The sequence below is a fragment of the Thalia democratica genome, chromosome 4, assembly GCF_965202585.1.
Source record: "Thalia democratica chromosome 4, ktThaDemo2.hap1.1, whole genome shotgun sequence".
NCBI classification, from domain to species: domain Eukaryota; kingdom Metazoa; phylum Chordata; class Thaliacea; order Salpida; family Salpidae; genus Thalia; species Thalia democratica.
The window spans coordinates 46,819,521-46,838,421 of record NC_139168.1 but is presented as its reverse complement, the minus strand read 5'-3'; the positions used below and the strand labels follow the sequence as shown (position 1 = coordinate 46,838,421).

The window sequence follows — 18,901 nt, the reverse complement described above, 5'->3', positions numbered from 1 at the left end:
TATAATATCTGATATAGATATAATTCAATTATACTTAAAAATGGGTGATAGTGATCATGAATCAAATGGTCCTCGTAGGGAAAAATTCCAGCGAGAAAGAGGAAATGATCAGTATGATAGAAGAGGAGGTAGAGACCGTGATTGGAGTAGAGACAGGTTAGGTTGATGTGAGTTCAGAACAATCCTTCTTGAGGGATTAACCAAAAATCTGATTATTACTATTAATAAAATGCAGACTAATTCTGCAATTGAAAAAAAAGCAGTCCAATATTTTATTCCAACTAGTTACAAGTTATAAATGTTTTTAACTTAGATTTGATGTTAAAAAAAAAGACAATAGTTTATATGTTTCATCAATAGTACGCTAAATAATTTTAAAAAGTCAATCAAACAAAAATCTGTCTCAATCAATTTTACAAGGCTGCCAAAAAACAAGGAATTTGAGAAATTTTGAAAAAAAGACCTGAATAGTAAATGATTTTTACAGGTTTGGTAGTAAAATTTTAATTTGACACAAAAAATCTATACCATAAAGATGAGTTTTTTTATCATCATCAAAATTTTTTTATTAACAAACACATTTAAAGTAGCTTTAAGTATCTTCTCAATGTTAATATACTACCACAGTTTTTAACCTTGAACTTAGCTTAAAACTAAAAATAGACCCAAAAACGTGTACTTTTAAAAACCTGGAAAAAATTTCTTAAAAAAGTTCTGCAACCCTGATACTAGGTAACTGTATGAATGTAAAAAGTATTTGGTTTCAAGAAAAATTTGACATTTTATTAAGTTTTCTTTTGAGTTATAGCCATGTTTTGTTTTTTATTAAAATGCATTTACTATGTAAGAAAGATTCTTAAACTATTGCCAATTAACAAATTACTAACTATTTTTTATTATTATGGCTTTCAGGACCTGAATTGATATATTTGTAACCAATATTATTTAAACAAAAGTTTCACTATATGCAATTTTAATTTTATTTAGTATTTTATATTTTAGAAAATAATTAAGTTTTATTTACTCAATATCGTTATTTAAGATTTGATGCATTTATTTAAAAATTAAAATCAGAAGTTCTTTTTTAAAGTGTTAAGATATGTGAAATCTACATTTAAAACAAGAAAGTATGACATTTAATACCAATAAAGTGTGGTCGAATTTGAGTATTAAGTTGATATATTTCTGTTCTACGAATAAAAAAGGATTGATTTAAGGTGAAGTACTATTTTGATTGAAACTTTTTATGAAGTGCACATAAAAATTTTTAATATTATTAACGTAATAATATGAAATTCATAGTTTATTATTTAACACAGTGTTCATGCGTGTTCATTCAATGATCATTAAGAAACTCAAAAGCAAGGCAAACAAGCTTTAATATACTGTAATTAAGTGCTATTAATTAGTACTAATTAGATTTTAATTTCAACTGATTAAGTTAAATAAGTTTGTTAAATTAGCAATAAACTCTGAATTTGAAGTTGTTTCATTAATATTAATATTTATTTGCTCCTTTTTAATTGAGCTCTATCCTAAGGAACTATAACTTACTGGAAAGTTATCACCATTATAAAATTAATATCTGTTAAGTTCAAAGAATAAACATAAGTGTGATAACAGAATTTTAATAATCCTTTTTCTCTTTTCTTTTTCCGGAATTTATAACAAAATTTTTAAAATAAATGATTTCTGTTCATCAATAAGAAGAATTATGATGATTGCTAGTTCAAGGCAGGCAGAAGCTAGTGAGCGGTTTGCAGTTTGTTATCAAATTTGAACACCTCACTTTATTTATGTTAATGTATTTGATTTTGACACAGCACATTTTAATTTATTGTATGTTATAATTTTTAAGTTGAATTTTTTTTATTCCGCAACTAAAACTGAATACTTAAATATAGTTATGCAAAAGATTATATTGTTCTACTTATGTTTTAATTAGTTAGTAACATGGTTGCTGCTTACTCAAGCTAGTTTGAAATTTTTTTAAACCTGAGCCCAACTCAGATTAGCTATTTTAATCTACTTCAGAAAATTTTGCAGAAATTTATTATTATTATAGTTAAATTTGGACTTGAACTTAAAATATATATATATTTATTTATAATAAAAACTAATTTTCGTATCGTTTACTCAGTTTCAATGTTTAACACATATCTTCAGAACGAAATAAAGTACATAGCAACATTTCTAAAGAATCACACAAAAAAATTATATATAAATATATATATATATAAATATATATAAATATATATATATATAAATATATATATATATATAAATATATATATACCACAGATGTTATTGTGTTAAAACTTTATTCCAACTAACGGCGTTTCAGTGCTCTCAAATAAATTTAAGAACAGATCTATGGAGTCTATAAAATATTAACACACATTAAAAAAAAGCATGTATAATTATGTATAGTGTTTATGTAGGTAGTAACTATAAACGAACTTAATGGTTTAAAAACAAAGTTTGGGATAAAAACATAAAATTATAAAATTGTCTACAAAAAAACAAATTTAATAAAAGTAAGCACAAACATCAAAAAGCTCTAAGAATAGGCAAGTTTTTAAAAATGAAAATTAAGTTGAGTTGTGCAGAAATGTTCCGTCATAATAAATTTAACAAATTGGTCAATAATATATGCAGCTTAAAAACATGAAGTATTAAATTTGCAAAAATTTGTGATTGTGAATATGAGCATTGTGAAATAAATTAGTACATAAGTAGACAGAGTTATTTAAAGTAGAATCGTCGATTGTGGGGATAAATATTCGAAGAATCTTGCCGCTTAAATTTATCAAATATTTGTCCCCACGCTCAAGTAACATAATTAAAACTTGGGATATCAATTTTAGCTAGTTTGTAGTTGTGAATTTGTAGGCTAGTATTTATTATGTTTCAAGTGTGGCAAACGTGCTTTAATTTTTAGTTCAGTGTTTGTGTAAAGTTTTTTTTAAAGCTAACCCAAGTGAAAATTTTAAGTTGATCCAATATGTTATCTAATAACCAATAAGATCTTGTATATACATATATATTATGGTACTAAAAGAAACATTAAAATTAAAATAAAGTATTGTCAATACTTAAATAAAAACTTTTAATGGTATATTAATTTTGAAAATTAAACACCTTCGAAAGTTTATCTAGAACTTTAATTAATTATTTTTTTAAGTATTTCAAGACTAATTAAAGAACCAATTTCATTAATTAGTACCACATGAGAATTTTGATAGTAAAAATAAGTAAAATAAAGTCTTTTCATGTTTTTAAATTTTTTTTAGATATTTATAATATGTTAATAATTACAAGAGAATAAACTTATAGAAATTTTATGATTGTTGTATCTTAGTTGAGTATTTTTAAAATGTATTCTTAAAATTTTATGAAAGAGTATATAACAGTTGTGTATTTGTTTTAAAAATCTGCATGTTAACGATATAAATAGAATGATTTAATAATATGTATTATGAAGTAAATATTTTTTAATCTTGAATAACAATTAATGAACAAAATAGATCCCAAATGTATGGTCGAGATACAGGGAGAAGGCCAGTTGAGTATCCACATCAAGAGATGAAAAGAAGATATTCTCCTGTTTATGATGACGACAGAGGTCGCAAACGTGCGAGGTAGAATATATAATCATTTCAATTCAAAAATACGGTCCGAAGTTGATGTTTTTTACTACTATTTTAAATTTTAATAAATATTTTAGACCATATGAAGCGCCACATTGGAATTCACCACCAGCAGGCCAACACTATCACCAAAACCAACCTCGTCAAGGGTATGGGGAGCCGCGAGCTGATTTTCCTCCCATGTCAAGTCCACCACCCGGTCATACAGATGGAAAAGTTGATTCCAAAAACATGATGACGTTTAAGTCATGGCTTCTTGCTCAAGTTTATATTTAATGATTTCAAACAAAATAATATATAAATGTTAAAAGAACTATATGAAACAGTTTTACTAATGTATTGTTTTAAAAACTTGATACTAAAATAAAGTGTGTAATAAAAGGATGATGACATTAGTGGAGAGGATGCTAGTAAAATGTACAACGACTATAAAATTTCCTTTAAAAGGCAACAACTGCAAGAGTTTTTTGTTAAGCACAAAAGTGAAGAATGGTAAGTATGATGTTAAATCTTTGTTTATTAATTTTGCTGATCTAAATAAATTTAATTTTAATATCTAAGAATCTTAGTTAAGTTATATTAGTTTTTCATTAAGTTTATTTTGATAAATATTTTTTAATTGTACTAGAATCAAAGCCGCCCTTTATAGTTAACTGGTGAAAGTTTTGAATGTCTAGATAACCAATAAACAAAAATAAGCAATAAAAAATATAAAACTTATCAACCCAAAACAGAAAATAAAAGTTTCTACGGTCAAAGGTACCTATAATTTTGCAGAAAATAAATCTGCTTTATATTAAAAAACAGCTAAATCTTAAATAAGTTCTTACAAAAATGAGTTTATAAAAAATACATTTATTTTAAGTCTTTTTCTGAATCTTGAACTGAAAATTAAACAGTATTGTATGAATTATATTTTGAATAGATCATGCTGTTTTTTTTTAATATAACAGGGTTCGTGCGCGTCAGGCTAAATCAGGCTAAGTCAGGCTAAATCAGTTTTTTTGAAAAAAGTTGAAAAACATCAGGCTAAATCAGTTTTTTTATTTAAAAATTTGAGAATCTCAGTTTTTCTCAGTTCAAATGGTTGAAAATTTTTGAATAGAAAAAATTGCAAAAACTTTTTAAGATCAAATTCAGATGTGAATTTATTTCTAAATAAAGATTTTCTCATTAAAGACAAAATTAGTCAGTATTTGTAAAAATAAATACTAAAAACCTTTTGTTGAATTTCTAGTATTTTTTTAACAATCTTTATTATTTTGTTTTTAGTAGATTATATACGTCATAATTATGAAAATTCATAAAAAAATACAGTTTAAACATTACAGTTTAGTTCAACAACTTAGCTGTTTGTTTAAATTTGTTTACATCAGCTATGTTTTTCAGAGCTTAGTTGGTTGAACTGTTTTAATTTCTAATTTAAATGCTTTATACCAAATACTTTTAGATTAAAACTCTTAGGAGTTTATTTATATACAGTATACTACCGCTTAAGTACGCACTTTTTTTGGTACGCATCACGCCTTAAGTACGCACTTATCCAGAAAGACAAAGTAAAGGATGTTATACTAGAACTTATAAGAAATTCCAGTTTTTTTGCCTAAATTTTCAATCATCAAGTTTTTCCAGATTATTTTATGTTTCTAGGTAGAATGGCCAACCTGCTGAGTTAGCCTGAGACTTTCACAACTTTTAAACTAGGGTGAATAATCCTTAGTAGTCTAAAGTAACCTGAGATTGTGACAGTCCTGTTATTAAATGTTAATAAACTAAATACTTATGTAGTGGTTGCAGAAAAGTAAAAAGAATAATGGTATTTATGTTTCTAGGTAGAATGGCCAACCTGCTGAGTTAGCCTGAGACTTTCACAACTTTTAAACTAGGGTGAATAATCCTTAGTAGTCTAAAGTAACCTGAGATTGTGACAGTCCTGTTATTAAATGTTAATAAACTAAATACTTATGTAGTGGTTGCAGAAAAGTAAAAAGAATAATGGTATTTGAGCTGTAATGCTATAAAATAAATAAATATAGATGACACAGTTAAAAAAACCTACAAATACAAAATAAGTCATAAATTAATTTAAATGTACATACATTGATGTTTTGAAAATGTTTGGTAAACACAATGTAGTTTATTACTTTTCCTCTAACAAAACAAAATGTAGCTTAATATTTTTTTTTAAATCATTGACTGACATTGACTTTCTATATTAAATGTATGTATTAATTATGTAGAAACTTTTTATAGAAAAAATAAATCATTTTAAAATTTATAAAAAAAATTTACAAATTAGAATTATGTATTAAATGTTATTAAAAATAAAAAGACTTGTTTGTTTGGCTTAATTATTTGGTGGCTAGTTGTAAGAAAGAAAACAAACAACTAAATTTCATATTATACTATGTCGTCAAAAAGTACGCACTACCCGTGCTAAGTACGCACTTTTTGGTCGGGTTCAATTTGCGTACTTAAGCGGTAGTGTACTGTATTAACTGTTTGTTTTGAGTTATTAGAGATATTCACAACACTAAAACTTAACTTTAAGATATTAGTACTAAATTTTGTGGGAGTACAAGTTTAAGGTACAGTTCATTTTTCGTTACAAGAACAAAATATTAAAGGTTTTTTTTTAAATTTAAGTTTAAGCTTTTTAAATCTGATACGACATCAATATTCAGTGTATTTATTTAGAGTTTAGGATTTATAATTATGTATCAGTTTTAAGTATTAGTCAAAATACTATAATAAACATTTTTTACTTAATTTGATACTCGTGGAAGCTTTTCATTTAAAATTTTAATTAAACACGACAAAGCAAGTTGTTTTATTATAAATATTCTGGTTATAATGTTTTTACTTAGTGCTTAATTAAATTGAACATTTGTGTATAGTAATATATATTAAGTTTTTTCAGTAGTAATAGATTAGATGTAACACTTATTTTCAAACTTATCATTGAATTTGTTATATTAAGGGCATAGGGGGGGGTCAATCACCTTTTTCACAATTTAGTCTTGATTTATTGAGTTGTAAGTAAGCTATGAGTTGTTTTTTGAAGATTTTTAAAGCTCAAGGTGTTTTTGAGATAAAGCTGGTCGAAGTCGGAGACTACAATAGTACTAATCAAGACCCCCCAATACCTAAAATGACTTATAAAGGGGATTTCCTTACTTTGAAAAAATGTCAGGCTAAGCTGGTCTCAGTCAGGCTAAATGAAAAAATTTCGCGCACGAACCCTGATATAATTGTTTTCTATAGTTTCAAACCAGATTAACTTGAAATAGCTATAAAATTAAAATATTAAAATAGTCTTTAAAAACTTGTACACTAATAAATTAATCAATATGTTTCACTTTTTTAGCGCCTAAGAAGTTCTACTTAAGTAATTGTAGGTTGGTTTTTTCTAGAATTCTGAACTACCTGATGATTTTTTATGTCCATATACTTAAAATACATTTATGTTTTAGGAGAAAGAGGGCCTTAAACTTGAGATGGCACATCATAAAATGTGCAAACTGCAAAAGACTGATTTATTAAGAAATAAGATTTTCTATAATTGCAACTGTTCTCAGTTATTTTTCATGCCAAAATATCTTGAAAAAATAAAATAATTTTAGGTCGTGAAGGGCTTGTTTTTACAAGTTGATCTTGCTTCTTTAAGTTTTACTTGGGCTATCTGAACTTTTAATAACTTACAAAAGCTCAAAGTAACCTTGAGGTATAAGAGGTCAGAATATGTATCTTCAATGGGTCCTTGATTAAAATTAAAAAGGATAACATAAAACAATTTAACTAAAAATCTGTATTTATTATCAATTGTTAACAAAATTAGTTCTTTAACAAATAAATAAAAAAGTAAGATTGATTGTTTTGTTTTATTACCCATTCAAACAATAGAAATATTTAATTAATGTTTTAACCTGTAATTAAATAAAGAAGTTAAATTACCATTTTGTTTTTATCAGCTGTTGACATCTAGTAAATTAAGCATAATTTTTGTTGTCAATTCAAATAGTACAATTAGAAAAAAATTGTTTGTCAACTAAAATTAATACATTTGTGATAGTTTAATAATTATAACACCAAAATCCTTAAACTTTTTAAAAGATAAAGTTTTAGGTCTGTTGCTCAAAAAAAAAATTGTATTACATTTTAAATTTTAGAGAAATTTGATAATGAAAATATCATGGTCTGTACTTTTGTTAAAAAAGTTTTTTCGAAACCGGCTATGTCTAAAAAGTTAACATAAAGTTATACATCCTTGTAAAAATACTTTATAATTAATTCTTTACAGTTTCAGATTTATTTCATTTTACTACTGCTGTTTTTTCATAAAAGCTGCCTTCATCCGTTTATCCTTAACAAATAAGAGCTTGCAGCAAAATTAATTTATCAAAATGTCTTTTTTTTTAAGCTCAACCCTAATAAAGTTTATTGACTGTTCGAGCATCATTCCCTAAAAATTTAACATCTGTATAATTTAAGGTCATAAATTAAACTTTTTTTTTAATCTTATTTTTTACATAATGACTTCATAACATTTAATTATAATCGTTTGTTAAAATCCTAAGTTTTTTGATATATAGGCGATTAGGTTCTTTGTTGGAAGTACAAACTAAAAAGGCGAAAAAAGATTAATTCACTAAAAATCTAATTTCTTCAGATTTTGAGCAATCGTTTTTATCTTTGCTAATATAATCTTAAGTAATTTACAAACAACTTGTAGGAAACTGATTTTTAATTTTGACCTAAAAGTAAATTTTTTGAAAAGTTAACACAAAAACGGTATGCTTATTATTTTGACAATACAAAAATCTACTTCCTAAAAGTTGTTCAAAAAATAAAAAAAAATCAACATTTTCTTAAAGTTATATGTAATTGCTTCAAAATGTAGGAATAATTATATTTTTATTAACTTATTTATTTAATATTCTAGATTTCTTCTCCCATAAGGAACCAATAGCACTCTCTGACTTTAACCTGCTATATCTCAAACATTAGTTTTAATATTAAAAAGTTATAAAAAGCAACTATAAGCTTATTTTAAACTCTAAAAATAAGACCAAATGAAAAAAAAGTGTTTTTACTCCTCTCTGCCCGAAAAAGTTTTTGGTGTCAACTTTGACAATTTAAAAAAATATAAAATCATTTAGAAAAACATTTCTTACATGATTTAAAGCTAAAGGATTTATTAAAAAAAAAACTAATAAGTACTAAGCCAAAAAATAAAGACTAATGCCATGTAAAACCTTTATAAATTTTTAATAATTTAAACAGCTATAGTATATATGTTTAATTTTTGATTAACAGCTAGTTAGTTTAAATGTTTTTATTTTCCCTCAAAAAAGTTGTTATCTTTGTCATGTCTTATAATTTTGTATACATCTACAAATAATCAATATAACCTTATAGTAATTCAGACCACCTGTCCTCTAATTTATGTGTAACAGCTAGTAAATTATAATAAAATTTCTATAATAAAAGTTATTCATATTTGTACTAACCTTGAATATCTGGTACTTATTCTAAACAAAAATAAGTCTTCAGAAACTATACAGTATTTAGGTAGTGGACTAAACTAGAGTAAAGAGCTTGGGTTTTTGACGTTACAATACTGATTTACTTGAAGTAAATATTTTTATTGTTTTTATTAAAGCTAGTTTTTCAACTATAAAAAATTTCTCAGTCAATCTTATTGATAGTGTAACTATAACTGAATACTAAAACTTTATTTAATGCTAGTTAAGTTTTGTATAAAATTTAAAAATAAATTTCACGTTTCAGGAACTTAAAGAAAACATCATTAATAGTTGAGAGTTGTTTAAATTATATTAGGGATAGATTGTTTGAAAACTTAAAGTATGAGTTTTCTAAGATTTAGTCTAAGGAAGTATTAGGGAGTTGAGTGACGTTGAAGCGGATTTAAAGGTAAAAAATGCAAACTATAATAAGTTGATTTCCACAATTGTTATTTAAAATTATCAAGTCTAACATTTTAAGGTTTAAGGAAAAATATCACCCTGAAGACTCTGAGACAAGATTCAATGAGCAACAAAATTCAGTGCAAAGCAGACGTGAGGTGTTTGAGAAACTTATCAATATAGGAATGTTGACAGACAGTAATTACATCAATGCTGACATAAGCAAGGAAAAAGATATAATCAGGCTTCTTGATTCAGGTAATGCTTATTTCAGTTTGTTTTATCAATTGATGGAGTAAAACAAAATTTTAAAGAATAAAAGATTCTCACACTGGGAGGCAATTTTGCCCACTTACAAATTCTTAGTTTTCGATAAAAGTTTTTTTTTATCAATGATCTTTACCGAAAATGCGGGTGATATCACCCACAATAATAATTTATTTTGTAAACTTGATGTTTCTATGCTTTTTATACCTTGTGAAAATAAAAAAAAATCTATGTTTTTTTTAAGCTCGTTTAAAACTTAAAAACAGTAACTCTTAATCAAAAATACAAAATTGTTTATCACAATGAAGGCTATATGTCCTTTAAATTTAGAACCAAGTTTGATTTAGCTTATCCTCATAAAATTTTTTTACATAAAATTAGCCAATGATAATTGAAATTATCGAAAATAAAAAAAATCGTAAGTAAGTTATCTAATAAAATTTAGCTGTAATCTTCATGGAAAACGGTACTGAAGAAGACCTTAAAGTTCTAGGTAGATCCAAGAAATCATCTAAAGTAAGTAGTTTTTTATAATGTTAGGTGAAACTATTTTGTTAAACACGGTCTTATTCGATTCATCTTATATGTTGTGTTTACTTAAATAATAAGCTTTTTTTTTTACAAATGAGTCATTTACACTTTTCTTACCAATTAATAATTTCAAGGATGGCGAAGATTCTGATGATGACGTTGCAACTGGTCACAAGTTTGATGGAAACGACGATGCCGCCCCGGGTTAGCAAACTTTTGCTTAATTTTTGTTAATTGCTTCACTTATATTTTTGAAAGTTTTTGCTTATTATAATAATGTAAAAAAAAATCTACAGGTGAAGAACAAGAGAAAAAAGGTAATTTCTTGTTTCTTTCTTAATTAAACACTTAATGCAATTTAAATGTTTTAACAACATTTTCAAATATGTTATTATAATGCTTAAATTTTGTTTTTTTTATCTATAACCAATATTTTTTCTTCACGTTTCTTACCAGCTTTAGTAGAAATGTAAGTAAATCTTCTCAGTAAATTTACAATATATAATTTTCACTAGTAAAAAAGATTTATTGTTTTTAGAATAAAAGTTATAAAGCAGTCAAATTAATTAAAAATTAAAATTATTATAAGAAAACTAACAAAAAACATCGATCACTTAATACTTATAAAGTTGTAGCTCGGTATCGCAATCATTTAAATTAATCTTTTGCGTTAAAAGTATGAAAAAATTAGTATTTTATCTGCAACATATTTAAATTCTAATACTTAAACTTACCAAGTTATTATATCAACTAAAAAATTTGATTATATACTTGATAGTTGTTTTTTAATCACCTTAGAATTTTATTACAGAAGATGGGAACGAAGATGGCGAGGTAGATTTTTAACTTGATGTCTATTTCAATATTTTGTAGTTATAAAATCAATATTAGTCTACTAAATAAAACACATGTAAAGTACATCTTTTGAAACAAACCTATGTCGACTTTTTAGTTGTTTATTCAAGTTGCCATTTTTAATTTTTCTTAAATCAGACGAATTAATTTTATAAAAATAACTAAAAGTTATTTTTCATAAACAAAGTTAAAAATTTAATTAACCAAAATTACTAGTATCTTGTATACTAGGTAAAGGAGAAGCCAGTGGTACGCAAGCTACATCAAACTACTTCTATATTTTTTCGTAGCCTTCCACCAACTATTGCAAGACTTGATATCATTAACTTGTGCAAGAATTACCCTGGTTATCTTCGAGCTGCATTTTCACAACATGATAACAGCACCACCGGAAAGTACGAAATAAAAAAAATTGCTTTAGTTTTTATTGACTTATATATTTTAGTAAGCTATTCGCACTTCTTTATAAGTAATTTTTTAAGTTATTTATATGATTAATTTTTAAGATTTATGCGAAGAGGATGGGTAACTTTCGCGAGAGAAGTCAACATCAAGGATATTTGTTGGAAATTAAATACAACTAAAGTAAATGCTTGCAAATTATATACTTTTGGTTCTAATTTGTAGTACGAGTTTAGTACAGATTTATAGTTTAAAATGAAGTTTAGATATCAGTTTAAATACTATTACATTTTAATAAATATTTTAGAAGTATTTTTGATGTATTTTATTGTTTTATAACTATTTTAAAGCTTGTTTTGATTTTTAAGTTTAAGAAATTGAAATCTAAGTTGAGTTATATAATTTTTTATAGTTTACAGAGAAATCATATTTAACTTAAAAAACTTATATTAATTCAAAAAACTAATGTTAGATAAAATTTTGAAATCCAATTTGTCTCTATCTAAAAAGTGTCTATGATAAAAGGTGAATGTAGAACTACCTTTAATTTCTCACTGATTCTGAATTCAACCCTCAAAGCATAATGTTATAATGTTGTGTACTTAAAATAAAATTTTAAAGGTTAGTAACTTAAAATTGACACTTAAAAAAATTCTCAAGTTCCCTATATGTTTCTACAATCCCTTGTAAATTTAATTATGTAATTTAAAACTTGTTTTGTTTTCTCTATTTAAGCGTTGTTAATAATTAAAATGATATTAGTTGGAGCTGGTTTGAATTAAAACAAAATGTCAGGTCAAGGAAGAATCGCTGAACCCAGTTTTGAACAGAGACTTGTCTCGAAGGGTGCGTGCTGTTTCAGGTATTGCGCAGCACACCCCGTGCGCTCGCGTCGACTTAAGAAATGTCACTCAACTTATCGAAAGACTTGACAGCAAGTGGAAAGTGTGGATCGCCAATGACGTTAGAACTATTATTGAAGTTTAAGCTAAGTCACTTAACATGGAGACCATAAACTATTAACGTATTTTTTATCAGTTGATCTTACTTTATAACTTTTTTTTATTTGCTAAATTTACCTTATACCGCTAGCAAAAAAAACTTTAAAGCTTTTATGAAATCAAAAATTGATATTCAAAAGGTTTGTATTGAATGTACCAACGTAATTAAATTATTTCCAATGATGGTAATTAAACTTTTTTTTAAATTAACTAACTAATGGAAATTTTTAATCAAAAATAAAATCTCAAAAGTGAAAGGTAGTTTTTGGAGCTATCATAGTATTGTTGTACTTGTTTAATAAAAATTAACCTGTAAATTGTGATTTACTTCTAATTGTGCATACGTTTAGAATTTAAAGAAAGCGTAAAGATTTCTTTATATGAAATAAACTGATGAAAAAAAATTATTATGTTCTAAATTTAGCCAATGCTCATTAACAAAAAATTATATGGATAACATTTTAATCCATCTTTTTTAGCTTAAAAGTAATAAAAAAACTAATTTTATATAGGGTAAGAATCCCTATATGGAAGGTATCAGTGAATATTTAGTGGACGAACTTTCAGAAGACGAAGTGGAGGCGGAAATAGAAGGAGGTAAAAAGCAGGATGATGTTGTTGTAATCAAGCGAGATGAAAAATTATTGGATGTTTTGGACAAGCTTTTGTTTTACTTGCGTATTGTACACAGCGTCGACTATTACAACGCTGGAGAATATCCTAACGAGTTTGAGATGCCGAATAGGTTAGATTTTGTTTTTGAATTATAAAAACTTTAAATTAAAAACACTCAATAAGTTGAAAAATATCTAATATCGACTTAAAATTTTAAGTAAAATGTAAATTTTATTATAAATCAGACTTAATAAAAGAGTTTAAAAGTCTATTGCTTGAATTATGTATTTCATGGTGTTATTTATTTTCTTGAACATCAAGATCGTAGTTTGTCCTTGATGATTAGAAGTGGTACTTTTAACATTAATAGTTATAATATTTTGTACTACATAAAAAGCATAGTAAAAAAAAGCTTAATGAAATCCTTAAATATAGTTTCTATTGAAAATTCTTCTTAAAGTTAAATTATTTAAAATTCTATTATTACTAATAAGTACTTAACTTAAATTTTTAAATCTATAGTGGGGTTTAAAGTAACGTTAAAAATGATTGATTTTGTGATAAATTTAGTTGTTATTTTGTAATTTCACTAGTTGAATTAAGTTAGCCTCTGATATGAAAGCATAATGAATTTATTTATTTATACATTAACTGAATACATACTATAATCTGTATTAAGTTAAGCGCAGAAAATGTTTAGGTACCTTAAATTTTATTTCGAAAACGTACATTTTATGCTGTATATTGTTAGTAGCTCTTTGAAAATAAAAACTATGATAGATATAGTTTTACTAATACCTGAAAATTCTTAGAATTTAGTCTTGGTGAATAAATTTAATAAAACAATATATTAATATTATTATAGAAATACTAAAATAATGTACAAACATAAAAACAAAAAGGTGTGGAATTTTTCACGCAAGAGGTCCTGTTCCTCCTAATCAGTTGACAAGGAAAAATATTGATGAATTTGTTGAACGTTTTAAAGAAAGAATAAACCCCATGCTGAACTACAAAGCTCAACTAACAGATGATGAGTTAAAAAAGATGGGTATGTTTTTCGATGTTGAAATCATAGTTTTAGTTGTGTTAATTGGAGTAAATAAAGCAAGCGTTGGTGAAATGAAATAGTATTTAGTAATAATAAAAAATTTTGACAATTCAACAATTTATTTCAAATATACAAAATCAAGTCACATTTCCATTGCAAAACATTTCGTGCTGACTAGTTAGTTGTTTACTTAGCAATAAAATAAAGTATTATATACAACTTATATAATCAAACGGTAATCAATGTAAAAGTGTTATTAATGAGCAAAAAATTACTAACAATACATAAGTAGTTTTAATTATAATCAAAATATACAGAACATAGGTAAAAAATTAATAAAACAAAGAAACAGTATAATCAAAATATATAAAACTCTTTTAGATTTATTTTCTTTATTATCCGTTTTACAAAAATATTCTATACGTTTTGGAATATGCTCTTATCTTTTACCAAATTGCCTTCAAGTCATTCTGAAATAATGAATGATTAGCCATGGATTCCCCTTCAAGGCCAACTTTGTCTAATATTTTCATGGTCCTTATTTATAAAAAAGTAATCTCTAAGTACAACCTGATGTATTTCAGATATGTTGACGATTGTTTTGTATTGGGAAAAGAGATTGATAAACTAATTAGTGTTTTAAGCAAAACACATTTATCAATAGAATATACAAAAAATTGAGTAATGTTTGTATCTTTGAAAGAAATAACATTTATTTTTATTTTGTCAGGTAAATTATAAATACAGGCTTCTGTATTTTAAATTTGACTAGATTATTTTTAAATTAATAAAAAATTCAGAAAATTAGAAATTTACACACGAAATGGTTTAAAAAATTTGAGTTGAAATTATTAGTAATATGTTTAGTAAATAATTGTTAAAAGTTTAGATGGGTATACATTTCAAATGAAATTTAATTGACTTTTTATAATTTTAAGGTCCAAAAAATGAGGATGAAGAAGTAGAAAAATTTATCAAGTCAAACACTCAAGAGCTTGAAACTGATAAATGGTTATGCCCACTTAGTGGAAAGAAGTTCAAGGTACTTTGATATTTTTAAAGAAGAATTCAATGATTTCTACTATTTCTATGTAGTTAAAGATTAATATCCAAAGTCAATAAAAGTTTACCTTAAGTTTTTAGTCTAAAATGATGATAAAAATTAACACAGTATTTTTATTTTTAAATGGGCATTGCATACTAAGTAACAAACATAGTAAGTAGTTACAAAACGATTCCTAATTTTCTTCTAATATAGTTATGTGATTTATAAAGCATAAATTTATAATGTGTGAACCAACTCAAAGGGTCCAGAGTACATTCGCAAGCACATTCAAAACAAGCACAAGGACAAGCTTGATCAAGTCAGAGTTGACGTGAATTTCTTCAACAACTATTTGAAGGATCCGAGAAGACCCGGACCACCAACTAACAGCCAGCCGAGCATCACGCGTCCACCCATCACTTCGCCCGTCCTTCCGATGTCGCCCCACTATGCGATGCCAGCCAGAAGTTACCCTGCAAGTTAGTTGCAACATTTTTGTCATCTTATGTAAATTTAGTAACAAATACAAGTTTTTTTTTTCTTGACATAATCTCAGTATCTTTAAATCTTAAATACAAATAAAATTTAAATAAAAATTTTAAGGTTGTAGGATAGGTATTATCATCATTGCCTTAGTCTACAGGAAGGCAACGTACGGCCAGCGGTCATATAAATTTGGCCCGCTTATACTAGATATTCTTAAATTTTAACGAAGAGCAAAAATGTGACTTAAAATGTGGTTGAAATTTTCACCTCTTGCCAGCCGACAAAAACGTTGACCACCTCTACCTTGCCATGATTTAGAATTATAATCAACTTATAGAAATTTTAGAAGATTATCGTAAATTAATGTTAAAAATATCATCATTAAAAATAAATATTTATTTGTAAAATTTATCCTAAGCTTCTTGCATCAGAGTTTGTCCATTCAAAATATTAATAATATATTTTTTAAGGGCGTGGTAACTACACTTCACCTCCATACCGTGGTGGTCAGTTCAATCGCGGAAGCAGAGGCCGATCTAAGTAAGTCTTTATCAAAATTTGATTGGCAATAATTTAATAACTCAATTTAATCAAGAATTTGTAAAAAAAGTCAAACTTCTATTAATGTAAACCATGATCAATACAAAAAATAATTGAGTATTTAAATGTGAAAAGTTCAATTTATATAACAGTTCGAATGTTGACAAGAATCGTGGGCGAGTTGGGTACCAGGACCTTGATGCCCCGGATGTTGATGATTTGTTCTAAAGCTATTTTTAGTTTTAGACGTATTCTTAATGCTTTTAAATTCTATTATACAATTTCGTTTATCCAAAATTAAAGCATTTAAGTTTTTATCTTCTACTAAAACTTCATGATTGTGTTTTGGTTACGTATAGTAAATAAAGTATTACATGAGTTATTTTTATATTTTACTTAATTGTAAACATCAAAAGTATTATACAACCTGTAACGTTGTGTTACTTCAAACTTGAAATTTTGATAAAACTACATATGAGTTATAAACTATAAAGCTTTTAAAAAATAATAATCGTTCAAAAAATATCTAGCTGTAAGTATAACAAACTAAGATTATTGTTTAGTTAGTAAGTTATGTATAATAGCTGAGCTAGAATACAGAATAAATTGATAGATTATTTAAATGAACAAGGAATTCAAACTTACTTTTTAAGGTTGATTATTTTATGAATTCTAGTGCTTTAGCGGGTTCACAAATATTATTTTTCAGATAGAGATTCCGTCGGGTAGTTTAAATTATTTAAAATAGTTCTGAAGTTAACTCTTTGCCGATCGACCGATGTTTTAATTGTTACTTATGTGACTTAACGTGTTATAACAATATCGGTGACGGTTACTTTAATGTTTAGAACTGACTTAGATAAGTTATTTAGCGAAGTCGATTTGTGAAACGCGAATTAACTTAGACTATTATATAAGCTTAGCCTAATTAAGTAGTAAGATTGTTAAACTGCTTAAACTAATAGTATATAACGAGATCGAGTCTCTGAACAAAAAGGTGTATTACAATGAATAGAAAAGCGACTAAACAAAATATAGCAAACTGTACAAATAACTACTTTAATTCAAAAATTCATATAAAACAGTCGCCATCGTACAAGTGTACGATGCGAACACAACACTTATTAAGAAATAGACGAGTTATCAAGTAAAAATTAACTCACCAAAACAAACGCGTTACTCAATTTAAGTTAAATAAATTTGAGAGAAAAGAAAGAAGGCTACTTTCGACTACGAAAAACACTGTTGAAGTGTTACAACTCTTACTTAATATTTTTTTAAGTGTTTTCTAGCTGATTATTTAAGGAAATAAATAACTGGTGGTTTATTAGATTTCAATCTAATCAACTTTGTTACAAAGTATATTAAAGTTAATTGTTTTAGAGGGAACGGGTCATTTTTACACGAAAGTAAAAATATATATAAAAGAAAAATAAATTAAAGAAAAGAAAGATTAATCAATAGAAAAAAAAGTTACTGACTGAGGGTAAGTGTTAGTGGCAATAGTAGAAATAGAAAATTACGTTAAAAAATAAGAATAAAAAATTACTCAAAAAATAAATATAACCTATAAAAAAGTTACCGAGGGTTAGGGGTAATAGTGATAGAAAAATTATTAAGTTAATAAAAATTTCAACCTGTGCAAAAGTGACACCCACCTTGTTTTAAAAGTAAAGAAATTATTAAAAATGTAAAACAGTACAGCAAATGAAAAATTCAAGTAATATCAACAATAGTGATTTTATAGATCTGACTAGAAAAATATGTACTATCCAAGTCCTAGTTGAATATTTACTTTGGCATTTTCAAACCGATTTTGTACTTCTGTAGTAAAGATAAAATAAACATTTAAACCTAAGCATACGTGATTTTCTGCATCAAATCGTTTTTTAAATTGGCTTGATTCGGCTTTTACTTTCAATTATTATTTTTAATAATTTCCTATAATATTTAGTGTTACTATTCATACTATAGTTTACTAATTACTATTCATCGTAAACTTCAAAAACTTTTCTCAGATATGTCTAATATTTTTAAGCACCTCGTGAAGACTCTTAGATTTTCTAAGCAATAAAATAAGAACTGAACCGAGTAACGTAAACTCAGTGATATTTACTCTTGTCAATATCATAAGGGTCCGCCCGGGTACTTTTTTTCAATAGGATTTGGGTCTTAAATTTAATTTAAGACCAAGGTCATTATCCAGTTGGATACTGGATTCGGTAGATCACTAACAAAACTAAAAGTACTCTAACGTTTAATTTGTCTGTGCTTAATGGTTTACTTGTGTGTTTTAAAGAATCCTTTTTCGTAAACTTGATGTGATTCTTTTTTAATGTGTATTTTTGTTAATTAAAATTACTGCTCTTTTTTGTTAATTGTATCCTAATCTTAGCTAAGATCTAGTTAAATAATAACTATCAGATCCATACTTCAGCAAAAAATATAGGCTCTACCACATCTACTGCAAAGTAAAATAAACTTTGAAATGTGTATTATTAATGAATCTAGATATCATTTGCTAGAATTTA

General features: G+C 26.0%; 1 protein-coding gene across 1 annotated transcript; it reads left to right on the top strand.

Moving 5' to 3' along the window:
• LOC145835255 (serrate RNA effector molecule homolog) lies at nt 1-16,748 on the top strand. The gene is made up of 18 exons (XM_082942827.1): nt 1-156; nt 3,528-3,641; nt 3,728-3,914; nt 4,033-4,142; nt 9,657-9,835; nt 10,290-10,360; nt 10,510-10,579; nt 10,672-10,692; nt 11,187-11,209; nt 11,462-11,625; nt 11,737-11,815; nt 12,428-12,595; nt 13,146-13,378; nt 14,151-14,299; nt 15,238-15,341; nt 15,607-15,823; nt 16,301-16,370; nt 16,523-16,748. The coding sequence occupies exons 1-18, from the start codon at nt 41-43 to the stop codon at nt 16,596-16,598; spliced, it is 2,151 nt and encodes a 716-aa protein (XP_082798953.1). The 5' UTR covers nt 1-40; the 3' UTR covers nt 16,599-16,748.
• The last annotated feature ends 2,153 nt before the right edge of the window (nt 16,749-18,901 follow it).